The 27,409-nt window shown below is 43.8% G+C and overlaps 1 protein-coding gene across 1 annotated transcript in view; it reads left to right on the forward strand.

Moving 5' to 3' along the window:
• OTOA (otoancorin) overlaps window positions 1-27,409 on the forward strand; it is a 232,770-nt gene that overhangs the window by 6,472 nt on the left and 198,889 nt on the right. The window contains exons 2-10 of the mRNA XM_082362406.1: window positions 10,798-10,892; window positions 11,239-11,267; window positions 11,359-11,389; window positions 11,505-11,532; window positions 13,030-13,117; window positions 15,954-16,085; window positions 19,034-19,269; window positions 22,914-23,017; window positions 26,771-26,871. Of these exons, the coding sequence (XP_082218532.1) occupies window positions 10,802-10,892; window positions 11,239-11,267; window positions 11,359-11,389; window positions 11,505-11,532; window positions 13,030-13,117; window positions 15,954-16,085; window positions 19,034-19,269; window positions 22,914-23,017; window positions 26,771-26,871 (840 nt within the window). The 5' untranslated portion in view covers window positions 10,798-10,801. The remainder of the gene's footprint in view (window positions 1-10,797; window positions 10,893-11,238; window positions 11,268-11,358; window positions 11,390-11,504; window positions 11,533-13,029; window positions 13,118-15,953; window positions 16,086-19,033; window positions 19,270-22,913; window positions 23,018-26,770; window positions 26,872-27,409) is intronic.

Genomic DNA, 27,409 nt, shown 5'->3' on the forward strand with positions numbered 1-27,409 from the left:
AAACCCAGCGACTACATTGCTCCAGTTGTCCTATCATTTTTAAAATAGTTTGTTTGAATTCAGATCCAAATAAAGTCGCTACATTGTAATTGGTGGATGTGTTTGGAGAGCCCTTCAGTCTCTTTCCTAGCTGCTGTCTCGGAGAGGGGCGAGGGAGAGCGCGTTTTCGCCTGCGTCTTGCACGCTTCGGGATTGTGACCCCCGCGGCGCTCGGTGCCCGGGTTTCCGCTCGGGCCGCCGCCGCCGGGAGGTGGGCGCGGTTCCCACCGCCCGCGCGCTGGACTCAAGAGCAGCCAAGCAGGGCACCGCAGGTGAGGCGCGGGCGGCCGGGGAGGACCCCGCGGGGCCAGGCGCAGGGACGCGGGCGGGCGCAGCTCAGGCGCTGGGGTCGCGCGGGGGCCAGGAGATCGCCGCGGGGCCGGTGCAGGGAAGGGGCACAAGGTGTGCGTGGGGCGGCGGGTGACAGACAAAGGGGGACAAATGGCGGATTCAGCGGCTTTAAGGGCTCGCGGGGGCGAGGGCGTCATGGGAGGGGGTGGGGAGGAAATTTCCAAGAAAGGGATCCGAAGCCGCTTAATAATAGTAATAAGAAGAAGAAGAAAAAAAGAAGAGCAGTGACGGCAACGAGTTTGTCATGATAATACCAGGAGCAACAACAATAGCATCAGTAATAATAATAGCTACTATTCATCGAGTGTTTATATGTCCCACGCTGGGCTCAGTTGTTTTTACATATTTTACATACAAGGAAAGTTCTTTGCATCGTTCACATATTTTATCTCATGGCTGTTGCGAGCAAGAAATGAGAGTATTCAGGTAGAGCATAGTACCACTCTGCATTGCAAAAATTGATGAACTTTAAAAATGTTTTTAACAGTCTTTCGGAGGGAGGTACTATTGCCATCCCCATGGGACAGAGGAGGAAATGCAAGCTCAGAGAGGTCAAGGAATTTGTTGAAGAGCACACAGCTAGTAATGGGTGGTTTAAATGAAAACGGGGGCTTCTATCCCTGAGGTGGCACCTGCCACCTGGAGTTTTAGGTTCAGGGTTACTGAGCAGAGGCTGGAGAGCACAGCTTGTATGTGTTTGGAATCATTTAGCTCTGGGTTTGGGACCTGGCCCTGCCACCTACTAGCTGTGTGACCTCGGGCAGGTCACTGGACCTTTTAGAACCCGTTTCCTCATCTGTGAAATAGAAATAACAGTAATATTTGCCTCAAAGATTCTGCAAGGACTAAGAGAGGCAATGTGCATAGAGGGGCACGTGCTTTGTTCTGTCTCATTCAGCGGTTGCTACAATTATGATTACTAGGGCATCCTGCCATTTGCTTGCTCTGTGACCTCTGCATGTCCACGGAACTCATCTGCGAGACCAAGTGAAGTAAACCTTCAGGGCTGGTGGATTGAGTAAATGAATTGGTCCGGCAGATGGAAGATGCCCAGTGAGACCAGCATCCTCCTGTCTCTTCTTTTATCACAGAATCCCAAGCCTTCCATTTTGCTCTCCTGAGACTGAAAGAGAGGAAGGGGAATGACTGTCCCTAGTCTCGCTATCAGGGACAGAGCTGGGACCGGCACTTAGGCCTGATGCCTCCAGTCCAGAGAGCTCCTATTCCCTTGAGTTCTACAACCCTTGTGAGCCGGGCAGTTCTAACACCATGGTTTGAGATAAAATCCAAATCCAGTTCAAATAGCCTGGTATTCTACAAACCAGACAAGTTAGTCCACTTTGCATTCATAGTAATGAAAATAGTCTTGTGGTTTTTTTTGATTTTTGTTTTTGGGAGAAAATCTCCAAGTTAGTATCTGTAGGTCCGTATGTATGTATCCATGATACAGACCTTAAATGGAGCTGCTTTGCAGACAGTAAAACTTCATGTAATTTTGAATTGTTGGTTTGTGTCTGGGATGGGATGCCCCAGCATTGGGGGAACCTCCCAGCATCTTTGCAAGTTTCATGGAAGATGAAATGTCTCTTATCCCTTGGGTGACCAGCTCATCCTGTATTGCCTGCACCTTTCTGGGTTTTAAAGCTGAATCCTCCCTGCTCATCCAAAGGCATGAAGTTTTTTAGGAAACCATGTTCATTTCAGGTTTGTGGTTATTGTTGCTGGTTTCATTCTGAGTTCCTTCAAAGCAGTCCTTGCTTGCCTGATTTTCACCCATCTGCTGGGAGAGGGCCTTTAGGTGGGAAGAGGGGCGGGTGCGTGGAGAAAACTATCGACCCCCAAATTGCCGTTGCCCAGCTCAGTCCTTTTAATCCTCTTGGCCGAGTTCCTGAAAGAGAGTGACCTGAAGGGCTTTTAATTAAAACCAAATCCCATCCTGGCGATGGGCTGGGGTTTCGTTGGAAGAAGACTTTATGTGCAGCAGAAAGTGGGGCATCTGTTTCGGTAATTGTAAACCCCTTGTATAGTTAATAGGGAGACTGTAGCAATAAGCACAAGAAGCCTCATTGTCTGGGAAACTGGAGAATTTTGAATGAGGCCAATGCCCCAGGGCAGCTGACCAAAGGGAAGGGAGAAAAAAGGGCCAAAGGTTCCCCAAAGCCCCCAAACCAGTAATAGTTATTATGAGAGTTGAACATACCAGCCTGTCGGGTGGGATGGAGGGAGCAGAATGTGTCTACAAAGTGCTTTGGGATCAGGTTCGCTCAAAACCTGTTAGAATGCGCTGCTTTTGGTGTCTGGAGGTTTCAAAAGTTTCAGTTTGTTTTTGCCCTGGGCGGTCAAATGAGCATACTTGTTTCCAAAGCTGGTTGGGAAGTCCCCTTGGGGGATAAAGAATCTATTTGCATAACAAGCCAGGCAATAGCAGGGGAATCTGTATTAGAGGGTGCTGGGGCGCCTATAATCTCAAGAAACCATGGATGTGCATTATGGTGTTCCCTTCAAGTTCCCAAGAGGGTGGCATCCTGTGACTGAAGTGGGCCTGGGACTCAGGCACCATCCTCACCTGTTTTCCTACCAGTCCTCTGGCCACTCCTCTCAACCCCCTTTCCCAGTTCCTCCCTATCTCTGCACTTTCTTTTATGAAAAAACACAGTCTCTCTCTCTTTTTTTTAATTTTTAAAATTTATTTATTTATTTACTTTTGGCTGTGTTGGGTCTTCATTGCTGCGCACGGGCTTTCTCTAGTTGCGGTGAGCAGGGGCTACTCCTCGTTGCGGTGTGCGGGCTTCTCACTGCGGTGGCTTCTCTTGTTGCGGAGCACGGGCTGTAGGCACACAGGCTTCAGTAGTTGCAGCACTTGGGCTCAGTAGTTGTGGCTCGCGGGCTCTAGAGCACAGGCTCAGTAGTTATGGTGCACGGGCTTAGTTGCTCCGCAGCATGTGGGATCTTCCCGGACCAGGGCTCGAGCCCGTGTCCCCGGTATTGGCAGGCGGATTCTTAACCACTGCGCCACCAGGGAAGCCCAAAAAAAACACAGTCTTTTTTGTTTTGCTTTTTCTTTTAAAAAGCCATTTATGTGGAAAATTTCAAACCCATACAAAGGTAGACACAAGAATATAATGGGCCTCATGTACCCATCACCCAGCTTCAGTTGTCAACTTGTTTCATCCATCCCTATTTCCTCCCTCCTGTATTATTTTGAAGCCATCTCAAACATCACATTTCTTCTGTAAATATATAAGAGTGTAGCTCTAAAAGTGGGCTTGGCAAACTTATTCAGTAAAGGAACAGAGAGTAAATATTTTCGGCTTTGTGGGCCACGCAGCCTCTGTTGCAACTTCCCAGCTCTGCCATTGTAGTGTGCAAGCAGCTATAGACGATACTTAAATGAATGAAATGGCTGTAGTCCAATAAAACTGTATTTATGGACACTAATGTTTAAATTTCAAACATGAAATTTTCACGTGTCAAGAAATACCGTTCTTTTGATTTTTCGAAACTGTTTAAAAATATAAAAACCATTTTTAGCTCACGGTCCACACAAAACCAGGTACCTTTGAATTTGGCCCTTGGGTTGTAGTTTGCTAGCCCCTTGTAGGAGGTCATCGAGAGGACGTGACCGCCTGTTGACCCTGGAGCTGGACTTGGGAATCAGAGCCTCCTCACCCCTCCCCCATCCTTGGAATGTACATTCGGCCCACTATTCCCACAGTGGGAGCGTTTTCAAGGACACAGCCTTGAGAGAGCAGTGTGTTGTTGAGACCGTCTGGACAGTATACATGACTGAGCTCCATTAAGGCCTCTATAAACGTTCTAGATTCTGGGGGGCGGGGGTGGAGATCTTGCGGCCCCTCAAGACAAGCTTACTGTATAGCACAGGGAACTCTACTCAGTATTCTGTAATAACCTTTATGAGAAAAGAATCTGAAAAAGAGTGGATATATGTGTATGTATAACTGAATCACTTTGCTGTACACCTGAAACTAACACAACATTGTAAATCAACTCTACAATATAAAATAAAAATTAAATTAACAAAACAAAACAAAAAATCCCTCATTAAAATATGTAACGACAACAACAAAGACAGGCATTGTAAGTAAGTTTCCTTGCTTATTACACCTGACCCCTACCAATCTGCCTCAGTCTCCCCTTACCCTCCCGGTATGGGGGCCAGTTTGTGAACCAACATCCCTCCTTTAAAAGATAAGTACTCCTTTAAAAATATAACCACATTTCTGTTATCAACAGTATTTCTTTAAAATCTTGAGATAACCAGTCGAGGTGCAAATTTCCCCAGTTGTCCCACAGTCTTTGTTTTTTACAGTTTGCTTGAATCAGGATCCAAATAAAGTCTGTATGCTACAAGTAATTGTTATATCTCTTAAGTTTTTTAAGTTAGTAGTTCCTTCCTCCGTGTGTGTGTGTGTGTGTGTGTGTGTCTGTGTCTGTGTCTATTTCTGTCTGTCTCTTTGCAGTATATTTGCTGAAGAAACTAGGTTGTTTATTCTGGGGAGTTTCCTACAGTCTTGAGTTTGCTGATTGCACCTGGTCTACCTAACATTTTAACAAAGGAATGCTTGGGTCTCAGTCCTTAAAACTTACCCACGTCTCCCTACGCTCACTTTCTTGGTGATCTCATCCAGTGTCCTGGGTTCAAGTATATGCTGACTGCTCTGCATAGATAGCTCCAGTCTGGAGCTCTCCGCTAACTGCAGGCTCAAACACCAAACTTCCTACTTGCTTTCTCCACTCGGACAATTAATAGTCTTCTCAAGCTTAGCTTGTCCACATCTGAGCTCCAGGGCCTCGCCCCCAAACCTGCAACTCCTACGGTTTTTCCCATTTCCCACCTCTCTAGATGCTCAGGCCCAAATCCTTGGAGGTGTCTGTGACTTCTCTTTCTTTTATTCCTCACATTCAGTCTATTGGCTGCACCTTCAAAATACCCCCAACCACATGTCACCACCCTCATTGCCATCAGTGACTAAGTCATCATTATCATCTCTTACTGCTCTCTCTGCTTTAGCCGTTGTCCCCCTGCAGGTTATTCTCAACACAGCAATTGGTGTTATGGAGCCAGTTTTTTAAAAGTCAGAGCACGGCTCTTACTCTTGTGCTAATTAATATCTCTTCAGTGGCTCCCATCTCCCTCCAAGTAAAAGTCAAGTTGCTAATGATGACCTAACCTCATCTACTGCTCTCATCCTCATGTGATTTATTGCACATGTAAATTGCATTCCTAATGTCAAGGCCTTTGCACTTCTGATTCCCTTTTTCTGGAACATTCTTTCTCCAGACTCTCCCATGAGTTGAATTTTGAAAACATCAGTCTGGCTTATTTGTTTATTTAATAAACCCATATGTAGAGCTTTCTTCATGCCAAGCATTGTCCTAAATGATTTACTTCATTAACTCATTTTTATCCTCATATGACACTATGAGGTAGGTACCATTTATTAACCGCATCTTACAGATGAGGAAATGGAAGCACAGAGAGGTTCAGTAACTTGTCCAGCATCACACAGCTACTAAGTAGCAGAGATGAGATTCAATCCAGGCAGTCCTGCTCCACAGTCCATGCTTTTCCTTTCTCTTTTGAAATCAACTTCTGTGAGGTATAATTTATATTACAATAAAATGCATCCATTTAAAGTTTGATGAGATTCAATAAACGTATGTACCTGTGTAACAACCACCAAAATCAAGGTATAGAAATGTTGCCCCCAAAGTTCCCTTGTGTTCTTTTGCAATAAATTCCTCCCGCTGCACCCAGCAGAGTCCCAGGCAACTTATTTCTGTCACTGTAGATTATTTTGCCTATCATGGAGTTTCATATAAATGAAATCATGCAATATGTACTCTTTTGTGATTGGCTTCTTTTGTTTGGCATAATGTTTCTGAGGTTCATCCATGTTGATGCATAAATCAGTTTATTCCTTTTCCTGAGTTTTTTTTTTTAATCTTCCATGTCTCTCCTTTACATGTTTATACTTTTCTCTACCTTCCTGAACTTACAGAATATATTTATAAGAGTCATCCGGTCTCCTAATTTGATCTTCTGTGTCATTTCTGGATCTCTTTCTGTGGACTGGGTTTTTTTCTATGGTAACCAGCCATATATTCAATTTTTAATTGGATGCTGGACATTTTGGATTTACATTTCTGAATTTTGTGACACTCCTTTAAATATTGTTGGGTTTTGTTCTAGGATGCAGTCTAGTTATTTAGAATCAATTTAATTCTTTCAAGGCTTGCTTTTAAGCTTTGTTAGGATAGGTCCAGGGCAGACTTTAGGGCTAATTCAGCCTATTACTGAGGCAATACTTCACTGAGAACTGTCCTTAATGCGCCATGTATTTGGAGGTTTTCCACTGGTAGTTGGGAATTATTCTCCACCCTGTGTGAACTCCAGGGATTGCTCTGCTTATTACTGGTGGCTCTTTCTTCAGCTTCAGGTGGTTTCTTACATGTATAGGCATAGACAGACCAATATTCAGCCAAAGACTCAAGGGACCGTTCTTCAAATCTCCAGAACTTTCTCTCTGTGCAACTCCCTCCTCAAGTAATCTTCCCTATAGATTCTAGTTGCCTTGATTTCCCTAAACTCCTACTCTGTCTCCTCAGCTCTGTTGGGATTCTCCTTCTGGTGCTGTGGTCTAGAGACCCCAGGCAGCGAGCAGGGGCACTTACAGAAAAAGCTCAGCTTTCCCTCCTAAGTAAGGAAAACCCCAGTTCTCCCCCTCCTTCTTTGTTCTCTTCCTATAAGCCTTTTACCTGCGTGTCTCCTTTACTACTCACTCGAGACACTCAACACAGAACACATCACTTCTGACCCTCCTGGTCACCAAACGTGTGGAGGATTTTCCTTATACCAAGTGATTCTGTGACACCAGCTGGGTGTCCTACAATTCAACTTAACTCTGACACTGTCTACCTGGAGGTAGCCTCAGGTCCCACAGGTTAAGGGCTCAGTCCCTCAAGACTTCTCCCATCCCACTTCAGACACCAATCTCAGGTAGCAGGTCTCCAAGTTACTCACAACTTCTGTCTGATTTGGCTACAAATCAGAGGTTCCCATGACCACCTCCTCAGGTTCAATTAATTTGCTAGAGCAGCTCACAGAACTCAGGGAAACACTTACTTACATTTACCAGTTTATTAAAGGATATGATAAAAGATGCAGATGAATAGCCAGATGAGGAGACACATAAGATGAGGTCTGGGAGGGTCTCAGGTGCAGGAGTATCTGTCCCCAAGGAGTTGGGGTGTGTCACCCCCCTGATGTGAATGTGTTCGTCAACCTGGAAGCTCTCTGAAACCCCTATTATTGGAGGCTTCCTCACATAGGCATAATTAGTTATTAACTCCATTTTCAGCCCTCTCCCCTCTCTGGAAGATGGGAGGGTGGGGCCGAAAATCCCAAGCTTCTAATCATGGCTTGGTCTCTCTGGTGACCGGTCTCCATCCAAGAACCCACCCAGAGTTGCCTCATTAGAACAAGAGATACTCCTAGTGCTCTTTTTTTAAAAATTTTTTATTGGGGTATAGTTGATTTATAATGTTGTGTTAGTTTCAGGTGTATAGCAAAGTGAATCTGTTATACATATACATATATCCACTCTTTTTTAGATTCTTTTCCCATGTAGGCCATTACAGAGTATTGAGTGGAACTCCCTGTGCTATACAGTAGGTCCTTATTAGTTATCTATTTTATATATAGTAGTGTGTACCCGTCAGTCCCAGTCTTCCAATTTATCCCTCCCTCACCTTATCCCCTGGTAACCATAAGTTTATGTTCTACATCTGTAACGCTATTTCTGTTTTTTTTTTTTTTTTAAATTTGTTTATTTTATTCATTTTTGGCTGCGTTGGGTCTTCGTTGCTGCGTGCGGGCTTTCTCTAGTTGTGGCAAGCGGGGGCTACTCTTTGTTGTGGTGCGCGGGCTTTTCATTGCGGTGACTTCTTTCACTGTGGAGCACGGGCTCTAGTGCGCTTGCTTCAGTAGTTGTGGCACGTGGGCTCAGTAGTTGTGGCTCATGGGCTTTAGAGGGCAGGCTCAGTAGTTGTGGCTGACGGGCTTAGTTGCTCTGCGGCATGTGGGATCTTCCTGGACCAGGGCTCGAACCCGTGCCCCCTGCATTGGCAGGCAGATTCTTAACCACTGTGCCACCAGGGAAGTCCCTCTATTTCTGTTTTGTAGATAAGTTCATTTGTAGCCTTTTTTTTTAAGAGTCCACATATAAGCGATATCATATGATATTTGTCTTTCTCTCTCTGACTTACTTCACTCAGTATGACAATCTCTAGGTCCATCCATGTTGCTCCAAATGGCATTATATCATTCTTTTTTATGGCTGAGTAATATTCCATTGTATGTATGTACCACATCTTCTTTATCCATTTCTCTGTTGATGGACACTTAGGTTGCGTCCATGTCCTGGCTATTGTGAAGAGTGCTGCTAGGAACATTGGGGTGCATGTATATTTTCAAATTATGGTTTTCTCCAGATATATGCCCAGGAGTGGGATTGCTGGATCATATAGTAGCTCTATTTTTAGTTTTTTAAGGAAACTCCATACTGTTCTTCAGAGTGGCCGTACCGCTCCTAGTACTCTTATCACTTAAGAATTTACAAGGGTTTAGGAGCCCTGTGTCAGGGATGAGTCAAAAACCAAATATTAGAACAAGAGATCCTCCTAGTGCTCTTATCATTTAGGAAATTTGAGGGACTTAGGGGCCCTGTTCCAGGAACTGGGGGCAGAAACCAATATATGTTTTCTATTATCTCACAGTTTCCCTTCTCTCAGGGATCTCAGTCTTGTCCTACCTGTTGTCCAATGTCTGAAAACCTTTGTTTCATGTTTTGTTTGTTTTCTAATTGTTTAAGGCAAGAGAGTTTATCTACTGCCAATTACTCCGTCATAGCTGGAAGCAGAAGTCCAACTCATTCCTTATTTATTGATGAGTGGTATTCCATTGAATGGATATACCATATTTGTTTAACTTTTCATCTGTTGTTGAACATTTGAGTTGTTTCCAATTTTTGGAATGGAACTCTACAAATCTTTGTATGGACGTATGTTTTAATTTCTCTTAGGTAAATACCTAGGGGCAGAATTCCTGGATCATAGAGTATTGTATACTTAACTTTATAAGACACGGCCAAACGGTTTTCCAGAGTGGCTGTATCAGCAACGTATAAGAGTTGCTGCTGCCCCCATCATCGTCAACACTTGGTGTTGTTAGTCTTTTTAACTTTTAGCCATTCTAGTGTGTATGTAGTGAATTTATTACCACATCAAACTGGGGTCCGCTTGCCCGCACGCAGTAAAGCCAATCTATTGACCCTGGGTTTTGGTGAAGGAAAGTGCAGCATTTATTGCAAGGCAACCAAGCAAGGAGTCCAGAGAGCTAGTGCTCAAAAGGCCCCCCAATCCCCAAATTCTTTCAGGGAAAGGTTTTTCAAGACAGGGTGAAGGAGGGGGGTTTGGGGGTGTGTGATCAGCTCATGGACATTCTTCTGATTGGTTGGTGGTAACTGGGAGTCAACGTCATTAACCTTCTGGTTATAACTGGTCTGTGGCCTACGTGCTTGTGGGCAGCGTAAGTTTACTTTTTCCACCTGGTGGGGGTTTCAGTATCTGCAAAACAGCTCAAAGGACGTGGCTCAGCATATTATCCACAGTCCTAGAGGAGGAGCTAAAGGTCCTTGACTTTAATGGCTAAAGTATTATTATTTTGTCTTGCTTGACTGTTCTCCTTTTTATGCGTTTTCTCACTTCCCTGGTTAAATTTATTCTTTGGAACTTGGGGAAGGCCTAGGAGGCTAAAATCTTTCTACAGCCAAGAGGCAGGCGGAGGGGAGTGTGGGTCTGTTTTGGGAAAGCTCCATACGGTCCGGCTCAGTTACAGTACCTCATAAGTGTTCAGTTTGCACGTTCCTGGTAACTAATGATGTTGATAAGCTTTTATGTGCTTATTGGCCATAAATGTATTTTTTTAAAAATGAAGTTTAAGTTTATATTTTTTCCCTGTTGCCTTGTTTATCTTCTGCTTACTGAATTGTTAGAGTTCTTTTCATATTCTAGATATAAGTCCTTTGTCAGATATAACAGAATCCATGCTTTTAACCGCTGCTCTTTGTTTGATTGAGGGGAATGAGAGGTAGATGTCAGAATATAAACAGGCCATTGTAGATTGAGGAGAGAGATGATTGTGTTTTATACTAGCATAGCGTTTAGGTGAAGCAAAGTGGATGGAATTTAAAATTTAAAAAAAACAAACACCTCAAGGAATTCTGGGTCTATTTTTTCCCCTTTTGTCTTCTGAATGTTCCTAAATATATTTACAGATACAACCTGAATCAAACCTGAATTTTTCTATGCTTGAATTAACTACAGGAGAATGTCTCAGGAACCTAGGACATACTCTCTTTTGCTGTTCCTTTTTCTGAGCCATGGAGTGGCAAGTCATGGAGTTCCAGATTCCCGGCAGGGTAAGTCCTGAGGGAGGAATCATCTGTCATGGTTTCCACACATCTTAGGGAACGGAGTGGGGTTAGATCAATTTAGGTACATGATGCCGCAAAGTGTTTTGGGATGTGTGCGTGCCTGTGTGTGTGTGTATACCCACGTAAGTGTAGAATTTTCAGGATCATTCTGAAAGGGTTTTTCAAACCAAGGTTTTTTCACACTGGCACATACGGGCACAAGTATAATTAAAATTCACTAAAAATTTCCTTCACGAGTAACCTTTTCGGGGGCTCTTTTCTTAATAAACATTTGTATTTTTGAGGGTCATCCAGTTCAATTCTATTTATACGTTCAATGGCTTTGTTGCAGATTTGCCTCCATTGTTGCAAAAAATGGCGGTGAGTATCTATTTTATTTTAAACAACATCCTCTGTACTGAAGCTGCCAACTTTCGGATGTTATACTCGACGTTATCTCTTTGCCTTTTAGGAAGAAATAATAGACGGAAGCTACCTGAATGGTAATGTCCCCGCTGTCCCTGCTTGTTGCTTCTAAGAATTTCAAACAGAATGTGCCTATGATCTCTCTGGAATGATTCCTTTTTAAGTTGTCTTTTCATTTTATTTCCATTGTAGCATTGCTGGATCTCATACAGTTTCAAAGGTAACTCATCCTAAAGGGGAGGGGAAGGGATGGAATAGATTTTTAATAAAAATTCTTAATGGAAGTCTCTTAACTATAAAAAGTAAAATGTACTCATTACAAAAAATATCACCCAATGCACAGGTGTTTTAGAATAGATACATTTGTTCAACACAGTTTTGGCCCCCTCTGCTCTAGCACAAGAGCTAACGTTTACTGACTGCTTACTATGTAGCAGGTACTATTCTAAGTGCTTTCATGCATAGAAACACATGTAATCTTCCCAAGCCTCCCCCTCCTCCCACCCAAGTAGGCCCTATTGTTACCCCAGTGGACAGAATAATGAAACTGAGGCCCAGGGAGGTGATTTAAGGTCACAGAGCTGGGAAATGGTGGAGCTGGGGTGAGTATCCCGCAGCCTGGCTCCAAGGCTCACTGTCACTTTGCTCTCACTGTCACTTTATATTCTGTGTACAGGCTGGTGTTAGATACCAGGGATGTGGAGCAGGGCACTAGGTAGTCTTGTGGGAAGACAAATATTAACAGGTAATTCTAATATAACAAATACTATGAAGGAGAAATGGGAGCCTTGGGGCCCCATGACAGGGGCACTCAATTATATTAAAGTACAAGATCCCCATAAACAGTCTTTTCCCTAAGGTAACTCCAGTTGATAGTTTTGGATATATTCTTTCAGGCTAAAATTTTTTATCTATCTATCTATCCATCTATCTATGTATCTATAAAAAATGTGATTATAAAAGGCCTTCTAATTGTTTAAGGCAGGAAGATTTATCTACTGCCAATTATTCCATCACAGCTGAAAGCAAAAGTCCAACTCATTCCCTTTGTCTGGATGAGTGGCATTCCATTGAATGGATATACCATCTGTTTAACATTTCACCTGTTGTTGGATATTTGAGTTGTTTCCAATTTTTGGCTGTTACGAATGAAGTTGTGCATTTTCTATGTGTTGGGCAATGTTTTAAGCGCTTTCCATGTGTGGACAAGTTTAATTCTCACAGTTGTTAGCTGTATTACATAGAAAGGGAAACCGAGGCACAGGAAAATTCAGCAAACTGCCTAAGACCATACCGTTCAGTGGTAGAGCCAGGATTCAAACCCAGGTTTTGAGCCTACAGTCCTAACTGTGTTATTCCAGCCTCTCATGGTATACAAAGCATCTGTTTGTTAAACTTAATATAGTCAGGACACCTTTTCAAGTCAGTCTGTTTGGATTATTAATCTGAGTGGATTGTTATGGGATTTAGAGTATAGCACACAGCTCCAAATTGATCATTGTCTTTGAGAGACTGGTATGCAGGCTGATTCCTAGAATTGGAAACTGCCCCTCACTGTGCCAAGGAAACACATCTCCTACCTCTAAGCACAGAGTGCCCGGCCCATGTTCATTGTCCTTTCTGAACCTCGGTCCCCTGAGCACTCAGCCAGTAGGGGGACTGCTCATCCTAGGCGGGCCTGTCACCATGACCTTCTCCCGTCTGTCTTCGACTGAAGCTCCCACGTGTGGACGGCAGACCTGTCCCGCAGAGTCCTGGCCTATCTGAATTCACGGAACGTTGCCTTCACCATCCCCAGCCTGCAGGTGTGTATCTGAGACCCGTCCCTATGTTCCCCTCTCAGTGCTCAGGGGTTGCAAACTCAGGGGCCAGGTAAGTCAGAGAAGGGGGCTAAGTGGAGAGCTAGTCTTCACTTCCACAAAGAAACGTGTTCTGTCCAGTGTTTTTTGAAACATGATATAAGCTCCATTGTCTCTTCTTCATTTTTCCACTTTTGATGGAGACATGGCGTATTAGAGCAGCGGTCCCCAGCCTTTTTGGCACCAGGGACCGGTTTCATGGAAGACAGTTTTTCCATGGATTGGGATCGGGGGGATGGTTTCGGGATGATTCAAGTGCATTACATTTATCGTGCACTTTATTTCTGTTATTATTACATTGTAATATATAATGAAATAAGTATAGAACTCACCATAATGCTGGCAGGAGGTGGAGCTCAGGCGGCAATGCGAGTGATGGGGAGCGGCTGTAAATACAGATGAAGCTTTGCGTGCTTGCCCACCACTCACCTCCTGCTGTGCGGCCTGGTTCCTGTCAGGCCACAGACCGGTAGTGGTCCAAGGTCACGGACTGGTATTAGCGTATAGGCTGAGCTACTCTAACAAAGAGACCATAGATTACAGCAGCTCAAACAGTTTAGTTTATTTCTATCTCATATAATAGTCCAGGGCTAGGTGGAAGGTCCAGAGAGGAGAGACAGCTCTGCTTCAAAAGGCCATCGAGGGGCCTGGGTTCCTTCTGTCTTGTTGCTTTGTCATCATCTAGGGAGTGGTTGCCCACATGATTGAAATAGCACATCCATTCTCCAACCCAGGGAGGGTGTGGTGGGAAAGAGGAAGTGAAGGCTGAACAGCTTCTCTTTAAGGATGTGACCTGCAAGTTGCACACTTCTTCCTGCTCACGTTTCATTGGCTCACAGTCCACAGTCACATCGTACTGCAGAGGAGCAAGATGAGAGACCATGTACCCAGCTAAAACTTGTGGGATTCTGTTCCTAAAATAATTACAAGAGAGTGGACCTTTGGGTATAATTATCAGTCTCTCAATCATGGGTCCAAGAAATATTTTTCTTCCCTTTTAACTCTACTGGAAGAAAAACAGTGGCACAAACATGTAAATGGATGGCAGTGGATATTTGCCTTGGGGAACAATAGGGCATGGTGGGGACTGCGGTGAATTGGCCAGCATGTGCCTCATTAGCGTAATCAGTAGCCCAGGGCGTTTTGTTTTGCCTTTACCAATACACTGTGAATAGTACAGAAAATTGAGACAACATTCTTTCAGATTTCAAAGACTATTATTTGATTCAGCAAAGAAGTCAAAGAAGTCATGTCATTGACGAATGAAATTCTGACATACGTCTTTGTTGTTTCGGTTTTTACTTTATAATGAAGATGATAGTGTCAACCAACATTCATGTGAGAATGACACTCAGAAGCCTGGTTGTTACCATTTACCAGGACACCCACTAGGTGGAGGTGGCTTGTGGCCTCATGGCATCTGCTTTCTTCGCCCTGTTCATCTGTGCAATCTAAAGAGAAGTGATGCCTGCCTCTTTCTCTCTAGCAGTAGGGTTTCTCATAAAATGTGTATAATTTAACCTGATTAGGAGCTATACTACCTCTCTTCCTATTTGTATATTCATTTATTCATTTAGTATCTACTTATCCAGCCTCTATTCTCTGCCAGGCACAGTTCTAGACACTGGAGACTCAGGAGAACAGGTAGTCACATTACTACCCACGTGGGCCTTTCATTCTAAGGGGAGAGACATTGAGTAAACAATTATTCAACTCATTCAGGGAAGAGAATAATGGCTGGCACTTATTGAGAACACTTTACATAATCATTTACTCCTCATGACCTAGGATTAATTCTTACTTACATAGTAAGTTTGACTATTGTCCCTACCTTTCAGCTGAGAAAACTGAGACCCAGAGATACTGTTGCCCATTTATCAAATAAAAATACAGGTTTCCCAGTTAAATTTGACTTGCAGATGATCAACAAATACATTTTTTAGTGTAAGTATGTCCCATGCAATATTTGGGATATACTTATGCTAAAAAATTATTCGTTTACCTTCAAGTCAAATCTAACTGGGCATCTTGTATTTTATCTAACAATCCTAGTTAAGGAACTTGCCCGAGGCTGTACAACTAGTAAGTGGCAAGGTGGGGATTTGCACATAGGTTATCTGGTGCTAGAGCTCACCTTTGGTCCATGATGTCACACTATGCTGCCTTTCTAGAGCACCTCTATTTAAGGAAGATTTAGAAAAGAATTCCCCAGATAGCAGAGGAAATCTCTTTCAGGAGAGGCTGTTGACCTCTGCTTCTCACCCTGGAGGGGGTGCCATGGGGAGTTCATGCTGCCTGAATTTTGCTCCTGTGCTGGGGGCTTGGAGCATGGGAGAGGGTTTGAGCAGTGCGCATCTGGAAGTAGTAAACTTTCCGGGTAGAGGCCAGCTGCCCTGGACTTGAAACCTCAGTCACCTGCAGGGACCAGGCAGGCCGCGGGGAAATCAGCTATGTAGCGGGTGGTGAGCAGGAAGAGTGATTACAGCGAGCGGCTGTCCCTCTGCCTGTTGATTATTACACAGAAGGGGGTGTGTGCCCAGTGTTGCCACATCTTTGTGGTTTCCAAGAGAAGTTGGAAATTTGGATTTTTGTGAGGCATTCCCTGAATTTTAAATGTTAGCAGCTCATAAAAAATTTTGGAGCCAACTCAACCAAACGTGTGCAGGCTGCCAGCTTGCGGTCTCTGCAGGGAATTAGGTGGCCTGGCTGGGCTGCTGGCCGTGGTGCTGACCATGTGCTCCTGTCCTGTCCTCACTTGACTCTCCCAACGTTCCATATCCAGGCGGCCATGGAAAACCACCTGGAACAATGTTTGTACCAGCCCTGGAAACTGCTGGAGGACCTGAGGGGGACTGATGCTCAGCAATTCCGCACTGCCATGAAATGTCTCTTAGAAGACAAGAAGGACCGCTTGGTGAGGCTCTCTTGGCATCCTGGGAGCAGAGGAAATCCAGGGCCAGTTGGTGTTTGTCGAGTTGAATGGAATTGAGCCTCACTCAGGCCTGGGCCCCTCTTTATCTCTTCCTCCCTCCTTCTCCTTCTGCAAACTCCCTGGGACCTAGGTTTCCTCTCTTACTTTCTCCAAAGTTCAGATGAAGAGCCTTATAAGTCATATTCTTATGAGTACTGAGAAGTGGGGTGTACTGAGGAGTCCCAGTAGTTTGGCTTCATAAACATCCATGAATGATTACTGTGCACCAGGGGACACTGGATTCAGAGATGAAAGACTGTCTCTGTCCTCAAGGAGCTTATGGTCCAGGGAGACAAAAAACAGGAACAGAAAATTTCCACAAAATGAGGTTGGTAATGTAAGAGCAAAGAAAAGGCCTCCGAGACCCAGAGAACCCTTGGAATCAGAAAGGTGAGGTGTAGAGGTGTTTTTTTTTTCAGAGACAGTTGAGTGTGGAACAGTGTTTTCCAAAGGGAATTGAACCATTTAAACATTTTAATAATCATAAACTTATTTTAATGTCTGTTATTAAAATACACATCAAAACTGTGAGTTTGGTGGAGATGTAGTGTTTCCTTCTGAAATGAATTTAAGTTTTAAAAAGAGTCAGTTTAAAGTAAAAATATGAACTAAGTAATAGTAAAGGCAATGCAAAGATATGGCAAAAATGAGGATGGTGGTCTTTGAAAATGATACTGATCAATGTTATCTGTGTGTCGGGTATTATTCTGAGGGAATGGTCAGCAAGCTGTTTCTGTAAAGGGCCCGATAGTAAATATTTTAGGCTTTGCAGGCCATACAATCTCTGTCACAACTACTCAACTCTGCCGTTGTAGCATCAAAGCAGCCGTAGATGGCAGGTCAATCCATGGGTGTGGATGTGTTCCAATTAAACTTTATTTGCAAAAACAGGCAGTGGGTCAGATTTGACCTGTGGGCCATATTTGCCAGCACCGTTCTAAGGGTTTAACAAACCTGGACCTGTTGAATTGTCTCCAGGACCTTCTGAAATAAGGATAAGTAGACTCTTACCGTTTCAATATTCAGATGAGGAAACAGGCTTGGAGAGGTTGAGTAAGTAACCTCGGGTTACACAGCTTGAAAGCGGCAAATCTGAGGTGGGAACCTGGGCTCCTGACTCTAGCTGTGAGCCCTCTGGCATCTGGTGAAGCTCGTGGGCTCCATCTCAGAATAATGTGTTAAAATGTATAAAATGAAATAACAATGGATGACAAAGGAAGCCAATTCCATTGAAATACATTTATCAAAATACATAAGACAAAGTTAAGGGTACAGTAATTTATGTGCTTCTTTAACACATACAATAACAAGATTTAGTGGCGGGTCTAATAGTTTCTGTAATTTTGAGGAAGTGTTGAGTGTAAGCGAGATTTCAAGACATTCGCAACAATGGTAGTGAGTTATGAAAGTGTTTGTGATTTCTAGTGATGACACATCAAAGGTTCTCTTGCCACCTTGCTGGCTTGCTGCCTACGTTCAGCCCTGAAGGAGATGCCAGGGACCAATTCCATGGTAGTGAAAAGGAGGATGCAGTTTCCCCCCAGTGTTCACAGATGCCCTAATACTATCCGCAGACCCTTGCCCAATAACCCCTAAGTTACACTCTTAGCCGCTGCACCGTTTGGCCCCAGCCAGGAGTGACGGAAGTTAGGAAACACATGGGCGTGGTGAGAGGTGTGGGCTTGGACTCAGTACACTTGTTTCAGATCCCAGCTTCGTGCAGGTTTGGCCTGGTTAACTAGTCTCTCTTTTGTTCTTGTCACCTGTAATACTGAGTTAATTATAGCATGTAATGTTTGCTGAGTGTTCACTAGGTACCGGGCACTCTCCATTCATTATCTCCTTCAATTCTTATATAAATCTAGGAGGTAGGCACTGATTTTATCTTCATTCAGGAGGAAGAAACTGAGACTTAAAAAAAATAAGTGATTTGCTCAAGGACACACATGTAAGTGGAGGGCCTGGCATTTGACCTAGGAATGTCTGACCCGCAGACCTATGTGGCTTAACATATAGGACTGTTGTGAGAATTACAGGAGGTGATGCACGCTTGCTCCGTGCTTGACACAGTGCCTGGAGTGTAGTCCATACTCAGTAAATTGTGGTTGTTATTTTTGGAGGGTGTGTTGGGTGAAGGACAGAGTCGTGTCCAGTCTGATTGTACCTACACCCTGTCAGCATTCCTGGGGTCTGTGGTTCAAAAGATTCATTCATTCGTTCATTCTAACGGGCTATTTCTCAATGTCTTCTAGGTACCAGGCATCCCACTAGGCACATGGCTTGGGCCCCAGCACTTTCCTGGCTCAACCTCATCTACACACTGGAATCAGATGCCAGGGCTCCACCAGAGACCAGTTAAACCAGACTCTATATAGTGGTGCTGGGGATCACCTCCCTAGTGATTCTGATGTGCAGCCAAGATTGAGATCCACTGGCTTGGAGGAAAGATAGGCCCATAAGCATCTCTAATGCATCATGGAGTTTGGTTCAAGATGCTGTTGGGAGCCCCGAGTGGAGGGAGATTTGATTTGACTTAAGTAGGACATCAGAAAAGACTTCACCAATGAAATGACAGCTGAGCTTGGTCTTAAAGGATCAGCTGGATTTCTCTGGGAGAAGGAGGTGGAGAGGGGATGCCAGTTAGAGCAAGGGCCTGAGGTGTGACAGTCATGGTGTATCTGGAGAATGACAAGGTGCCTAGTGTGGGTGAAGCAGGTGAAGGCCTTGACTTTGTTCTTTAGGTGATGGAAAGGTCTAGAAGATTTGACATAGCAGCATGGTGTTTAATAGTGGTCCTGGATTTCACCACTGCTGCTACGTGTGGCCTCTCCCAGGGTTTCCAAATCAAGAGACAGCTCTCAAGACAAGCCTAACTTCTGTCATTCCTGTAGGAGCTGGATGACATCACTGTTGACTTGGGAGAGATTCGTAAACAAGCCTTGCAGAGCCCGGGCGTGAACCGCAGCCTGTTTCTCATCACACTGGAGAGGTGTTTCCAGGTGCTGAACCCCCTGGAGTGTGTGGAGATCCTGGGCAGGGTGCTAAGGGGCTCCTCAGGCCACTTTCTCCAGCCGGATATCACGGAGAGGCTCCCCCGGGACCTGCGTGAAGACGCCTTCAAGAACCTGTGAGTGTCCCCCTGCCCCTCAGAGTCTTTCCTGAGAAGTCAAGGAGGTAACGTATGAGGGAGGGGAGAAGGCAGGTGGGGACAGGTTAATTTAGAGATGGTTTGATTAAAACAGAGTCTCCCAAATTTTAGTCATTCTGGTATCACCCTCACAATTTTTCCATACCTATATACCACCTGTATTATTATTTAGTTCGTGTTTTTTAAAAATAGATTCATTCTATTTACTTAAAAATATCTATTTTAAAAGTAAATATGGGACTTCCCTGGTGGCACAGTGGTTAAGAATCCGCCTGCCAATGCAGGGGACATGGGTCCGATCCCTGGTCCGGGAAGATCCCACATGCCGCGGAGCAGCTAAGCCTGTGTCCCACAACTACTGAGCCTGCACTCTAGAGCCCGCGAGCCACAACTACTGAGCCCACGTGCCGCAACTACTGAAGCCCGTGTGCCTAGAGCCTGTGCTCTGCAACGAGAAGCCACTGCAATGAGAATCCTGTGCACCGTAGCAAGGAGTAGCCCCTGCTCGCTGCAACTAGAGAAAGCCCGCACACAGCAACGAAGACCCAATGCAGCCAAAAATAAATAAATGAATTTATTTAAAAAAAGTAAATATGAAACACACTACTGTATATAAAAAAGATAACCAACAAGGACTTACTGTATAGCACAGGGTACTATACTCAATATTTTGTAACAACCTATAAGGGAAAAGAATCTGAAAAAAATAGATACATATGTATGTATAACTGAATCACTTTGCTGTACACCTGAAACTAACACAACATTGTAAGTCAACTATACTTCATAAAAAATAAGTAAATAAATTTTAAAAAGTAAATATGGTATAATTACTGTAAATGGGAAACCAGTATCATTTGTCTTAAGTAATCATAAAAATAAATACAATAAAATAAATAAATAAATAAATAAATAAATACAATTAAAAAAAACAAACCAGTGTCATTAAATCCTAGCTAGATATGTTCTTCTGAGCCTAGGACCTGTTCCCTTGGTTAAAAAAGGAGCTGAGTGTGTGTTGAAGACTCTCTAGCACTAAAGTGAGACTTCCACCTTGAGAGTCAGCAGGACTGACAGAACACAGTTGGATCCAGAAGCTCAAATTACATCATCAGGAACATCTGTGGCTTTTTATCTCTCAGCTCTGCCCTCCTCTGTGTTGGCCTCACTCCCAGGCGGGCTCTCTCCATGAGGGAGCATGGGCAGTTCCAGGTCCCCTCCTCAGAGTGCTTGGTCCAGAGGACTTTTCCAACAGTTCCAAGCAGAGTCCTAGACCTGATTCTCATTGGTCCACACTGGGTCATGTGCCAATTCTATTTTTTTTTTTTTTTGGCTGCGTCACTCAGCATGTGGGATCTTAGTTCCTCAACCAGGAGGGATCGAACCCACGCCCCCTGCAGTGGAAGCGTGGAGTCCCAACCACTGGGCCTCCAGCGAAGTCCCCATGTGCCCATTCTTGAGCCAGTCACTGTGGCCAATGGGATCGTATATGCTGAATGGCTTAGATGTGGGTCACAGTCCCACCCAAACGACATGGGTCAAGAGGGGGAGAAATGTCATTTCCCCAAGAAAAACTGAGGCGGTATTATGACAAGAGGGAGGAGTGGACACTTGACAGTCAAAACTCACAGCTGACCAGCACAAAACTTTATGTAAACCCTGACAAGAGCCTGGGAGAAGGTTACAAGCCTTACAGAGAGAAAGACAACAGATCAATACAGAGATAACATTGCCCGACACCAGATTCTCATCATGAGGTGGGAGTCCAGAATATGGCCCCATTTCCCGTTTCCTGATGAGCATCATTTAATCCAACCTCTTCTTTCGCAGATGAAGAAACTGAAGCCCAAAGAGGAGACAGCATCCCTTGAAGTGACCCCCTGGGGCTTGACTTAATTTGAACTCAAGCCAGTTCTTCTGAACCTCAGTTTTGACCTTTTCCTACTCTACCCTCCCGTCCCCGTCTCCTTGTGAGGATGATGTCATTAAGCCCACCCCCCCATTCTTCAAATGAGGAAACTGAGGCACAGAGAGATTGCATAACTTGCCCTAGGTCAGACTGCTAGGGAATGATAGAGCCAGCATTTTTACAAATGGACAATCTTTCCCTTAAATAATGTAAACATCGTTTTTTCAGAATTATATCTATCTCCTGTCCCTTTCACGTACTGTGCTGTTCTGAAAAACAAAACAACAACCCAAAAAAGAGAGAGAGAAAGAGAGAGAAAGAAGAAGAGGAAGAATAAGAACCAGAAGAAGAGGAGAAAGAGGAAAAAAAAAACAACCAAGAAGAAGGAGGAAGAGGAGAAAGGAAGAGGAGAAGAAGAAGAAAAGAAAGATACAGCAAGAAGATATTAAGATAGATTTAAGGGAAAGTTTGCCTCTTCACGTATGAAATGACTGGGAGAGTGGTGAGGATAAACTTTAAGCTTAGAAAAGGGCAGATTGGTCATTTGGTGAATTGATTTTCAGTGGTGGTGGGTGGAGATGAGGGAAGTCTTCCAGGATGAGGAGACTCAGCTATTTTGCAGGTATGAACTGGAGGGGTGATCAGTGCCAAATACTGTGAAATGTCAAGTCATATTTGGACCAAATGGGACTGCTGGGTATGGTGACAAGGAGGTCATTCAGGACTTGGGCCACAAGGAGTGGTGTGGTGATGAAGAAACCAGATGTCAGTGGCTTAAAAAGTGACCAAGACACTTTACACCCATCAGGATCTCTGTAATCAAAATGTCCGATAATAACAAATGTTGACAATGACGTGGAGAAATCAGAACCCTCAGACACCGTTGGTGAGAAAGTAAAGTGGTACAGCTACTTTGGAAAATAGTCTGGAGTTCCTCAAAAGTCTAAGCATAGATTTGCCATTTAACCCAGCAATTCCACTCCTGGGTCTATTCCCAAGAAAAATGAAATGTGTCACACAAACACTTATACATGAATGTTTACAGCAGCATTATTTATAATAGACAAAAGGGGGAAACAACCCAAGTGTCCATCAACTGATGAACAGATAAACAAAATGTGGTATATTTGTACAACGGAATAGAATTTGGCCATAAAAAATGAATTACTGATACATGCTCCAATGTGCATGAACCTTGAAAACATCATGCCAAGTGAAAGAGGCCAGATACAAAAGTGACATATTATATGATTGCATTTATCCGAACTATCCAGAAGATGTATATCTATAAAGATAGAAAGTAGATTAGTGGTTTCTAGGAGTTGGGATGACTAGAAGTTCTGGGGTGATAGCTAAAAGGTAGGAGGTTTCTTTTTGAGGTACTTAAAGGGTTCTAAAATTGATTGTGGTGATGGTTGTACAAGTCTGTGAATATACTGAAATCATTGAGTTGTATACTTTGTATGGTATAAGTTATATCTGAATAAAACTGTTACCAAAAAGAAAAAGGACCTGGTGGTGAGGAAGTGGAGACCAGTCTTTGGAAGGTATTTAACTGTGATGGGAAGAGGAGAAACAGGAAAATAGCTACATATAGCAAGGGAGTGGGAAGGGCTTTTAACCAAAGATAGCTTTGTGTACTTTTGTTGTTTGGACCCTGCCTGAAGGCCTTCATATTTGTTCCTTAATTGACACCCATGTTTATGTCATGTAGGTCTGTGGTGTTCAAAGATCTCTACGACCAAACCTCGGCCCATTCCCAGAGGGCTCTCTACTCCTGGATGACTGGGATTTTGCAGACGTCCTCCAATGGCACTGGTGAGCCCAGGCTTTGAGGTGGGAACACTTTTTAGGGGGAGTCCATCCTTACAAGTGATGCTTCATCTCTGAAGATAGGGATTTGATTTCATTGTCACTTAAGATTTTTAGCTCCCTCAGCTTCCAAAAAGTGTTTGATGTGGTTTATGGAAAAACCACATACCCCATTTCATCAGTGCATTTTTCACACGCTGAAGTCTCTGAAGTCAGCATCGTCTGTACCTTACAATCAACGCCGTGTCCAAGTTTAGTTTCTTAGTGGAACGTAAATAATGATGGCACCTTAGATTCCATGAAAACTTTTGCTGCACTGTGCAGCGTGCGGGATCTTAGTTCCCAGGGATCGAACCCTGTAGTGGAAGCGAGGAGTCTTAACCACTGGACTGCCAGGGAAGTCCCTCAATGAAAACTTCTAGAATCAGGTTACAAGTTCAAAATCTGTGTTAAAAATCTGTATCAAAGTGGGACAAAATAGTTCTTTTAAAAGAAAATATAGGCAATAAAGCACAGAAATTTAGTGCTAAGCTTCCTGCAACCGAAGCAGCAATAGGTCAGGAGTAATTTATTTGGCAGATGTTTGTTAAAAACCTACTATTTTCTGGAGTAGTGAAATTCATAGAGACAGAAAGTAGAGCGGTGGTTGCCAGGGGCCAGAGGGAGGAAGGAGTGGGGAATTACTATTTAATGAGTACAGAATTCCAGTTTTGCAAAGTTCTGGAAATGGATGGTGGTGCTGGTTGCGCAGCAAAGTGAATGTACTTAATGCCACCGAACTGTACACTTAAAAGTGGTTAAGATGGTAAATTTTCTGTTACGTGTATTTTACTACAATTGGAAAAAAAGGAGAGAGAATGGCTATGTAGATTAGTAACGCAAACAATTTCACAGGTAGCTTCAACTGTTGAATCTTTAATGTTAGTGATGTAAAGAGAATAAACTGTTTAAACACCTAAAAAGAGCCTACTATGTGTCAGCCACTGGAGATACAAAGGAAAAGAAGACCAAGTCTTTGTTCTCATGGAGCTATAATTTTATTGTGGGAGAGTAGGTGGAGAAAACTTGTAAGCAAGTAAATAAAGAGAGGACACAAATACTGGTAACTGCTCTGCAGAAAATAAAAGGGATCAATGCCATGGAAAGGGTTACTGCTTTAGCCTAGAACAGGGCTTGGCAAGTGTTTTCTGTAAAGGGCCAGAGTAAATTTATAGGCTTTGTGGCCCTACAGTCTCTGTCTCAACTATCCGACTCTGATGTTGTAGTACAAAAGCAGCTCTAGACAGCAGATAAATAGGCATGGCTGTGTCCCAAGAAAACCTTATTTATGGACACTGACATTTGAATTTCATGTAATTTTCATGTGTCAGAAAATATTCGTCTTCTTTTGATTTTCCCTCAATCATTGAAAAATGTAAAAACCGGGAACTTCCCTGGTGGCGCAGTGGTTGGGACTCCGCTCCCAATGCAGGGCACCCAGGTTCGATCCCTGATCGGGGAGCTGGATCCCACATGCATGCCGCAGCTAGGAGTTCGAATGCTGCAACTGAGGAGCTGGTGAGCCTCAACTAAGGAGCCCACGAGCCGCAGCTAAGACCCGGCACAACCAAATAAATAAATACTAAAAAAAAAATGTAAAAACCAAGCTCAAAGGCTGTACAAAATCAGGTGTTGGGCTGGGTTTGGTCCACGGGCTGTAGTTTCTGACTGCTGGACTAAGGAGGCAGAGCAGAGCTCTCTGGGCAGGTGACATTTGGATTGAGACCAAAATGAGAAATGGGATCAGACATGCGAGGCTCTGGAGGAAGAGCATTCCAGGCAGGGGAAGCAGCAAATACAAAGGCCCCGAGGTGGGAGTGAGCTGCGTGTGTGTGGGAAACAGAGAAAGCCGGTGGCGGTGAAGTGTAGCGAGTGCCAATCAATCCTTTTCCTGGAATTCAGCTCTGAAATTTGTATATAAGAAGCATCAAACAATGGAATAATCAATGTCTTCCATGCGCAGCAGAATTCCCTCTGCCTGATGCAAAGTGGTGGCCTCCAGAAAACTGAATCTCACACTAAGTGACCCTGAGAAATTCACTCAACTCACCCTCCAGACTCTAGACGTCCCTTAAGTCCTTGTTGCCAGAATTTAGTTGGAGACAGACTCTCCTAAAATTCCTATGTGATATGCTTCATTATTAAACTAAGTGAATTGAAATGAATTCTATTTGGACTTTAAACTTTTTTTTTCATGAAGTTCCTTGAGGTAACTGGAAATACTTTGGGTGTCAAAACTCTCCCAAGTTTGGGGATCATTGGTCTGCAGAAATACAGTTCATGCTTAATAATTAATTAGAGGGACGTCCCTGGTGGCACAGTGGTTAAGAATCCGCCTGCCAGTGCAAGGGACGTGGGTTCGAGCCCCGGTCCGGGAAGATCCCCTGTACCGCGGAGCTATTGAGCCTGTGTGCCGCAACTACTGAGCCCACGAGCCACAACTACTGAAGCCCATGTGCCTAGAGCCTGTACTCTGCAACAAGAGAAGCCACCGCAATGAGAAGCCTGTGCACCGCAACAAAGAGTAGCCCCCCGCTCGCTGTAACTAGAGAAAGCCCGCCTGCGGCAACGAAGACCCAACACAGCCAAAAAAAAAAAAAAAAAATTAATTAGAAATGAACAACTCAGCTTGGTTCTTGGTGAATTTAGTGGTTTCCCCCCAGAATTCTCTAGCCTTCCAGGGCCACACTTTCTTCTAATAACCAAGTCAAGTGTCCAGAGTCCCCATCGAGAGGATCACAGGTGTTTACCTGTGCTCACCACAACAGGTCTGATTCCTGGGCTGGGGGAGGGCACCCTCTTGTCCTGGTGACTTGGCCCAGGCATCAGCTGACTTCACTGTCTCCTCTGGGCATCAGCCATTGCCCACGGCTTGCTGCAACAGCTCTTGGTGACTGATTCACTGCACCCTATAGCGGCTCCTCTGCTTTTTTCATTTCCCCAAAATGCTACCAACGCAATGGTGTTCTGTGTAAATCTTTTACTGGAGGATTAGGGGCAATGGCAGCCAATTCTAGTTCACTGAAACTTGAAGTTGGATCCTGGCCACGATTGTTCTTAAAGCCCCACTGACTTTTGCTGATGGGGAATTTCAAATGCCTGAATGGAATGATTGAGTCCTCTGGGAATTCAGAGAAGGGAGAACACTGCTGCTGGCTGAGGAGATGAGAGAAGGCTTTAAGAAAGGAAACACTTGAGCTTGTTTTCTAAGGTAGGGTTTGGGTTTGGAAGCTGAGGCGTTAGGGGAAAGGCATTCTAGCTGATGAGAAGGGCCCAAGAGAGTAAAGATTTGGAGACCATTTGGGGTGCATATGAGGAAGGTTTGGCTCACGTACATGGTGATAATCAATAAGGAAGATAAGGATTGTTACTGGTAGTAATAAAAGAGTCAAATATATTTCAAGTTAGTAACTAACTAAAAATAAAACTGTGTTTTGTGGTCTTAAGTATTAAAAAAATAATCTGCATTTCTAACAAGTTCCCAGGTGATGCTGAGGCTGCTGGTTCAAGGGCCACTCTATTGAGTAACGAAGTGGTGGACTCTGTCATTGCCTGTGTGTAGTGTAGCATCTCCTAAGTAGGGGATCAAAAGATGGTTGTGGAATGAATTAATAAATGCAAAAAGGAGGTCCTGACATCAAAGATCTTTTGACTATCATATACCAGTGCACAGTCTTTTATTAATTTTTACTTATTTGTCCACTTATTTATTTTTTGCAGATGACTCTGTTTCATGGGTCAGTGCAGAAAACTTATGGATTTTGGGCAGATATATGGTTCACCTATCCTTTGAAGAAATTATGAAAATTAGTCCTATAGAAGTAAGTTGGAAAAGTGCATTTACATGTTCCATCACTAATACTTCTGGGGTAAGGTGTATTCTAAACCTCTCACGTTCAGCCAGCCAGTCAAGGTGCCCTGGGAAATGAACACCCACCGCAGCTCAACATAACTTGAGCATCTAAAGAAAATTCCTGGAATAAGACCTCAAGCAGTCAGTCATTGGATTGTGTTCTAGTGTAGAAAAGCGAAGAAAAGAAAAAGAATTGTGGACAATTAAGCTAGCTCTGATGTGAAAAAACATGATCTATAAATGTTGGCTACGCACCAAAAATCATTTAAGGGTATTTTTGTACTCAAGAAAGGCCAAGGACAATAGCTGTAGAGTTTCCGGTCCTTGGAAGCACGAACGCAAATGGAAAGCGATGTGGATTAATAGCTACTTCTATTTATGGTTACTTCTATTGATAGCTACTTCAGCATGTGTGATGATTGGATTTTAACTCTAGAGTTTACAGTGGAGAAATACACATATTCGAGGTTACTTAACTCACCGGTCAGGTGTCTTTCTCCTTCTGA

Source organism: Balaenoptera borealis (assembly GCF_965194805.1).
Source record: "Balaenoptera borealis genome assembly, chromosome: 16".
Taxonomy (NCBI): domain Eukaryota; kingdom Metazoa; phylum Chordata; class Mammalia; order Artiodactyla; family Balaenopteridae; genus Balaenoptera; species Balaenoptera borealis.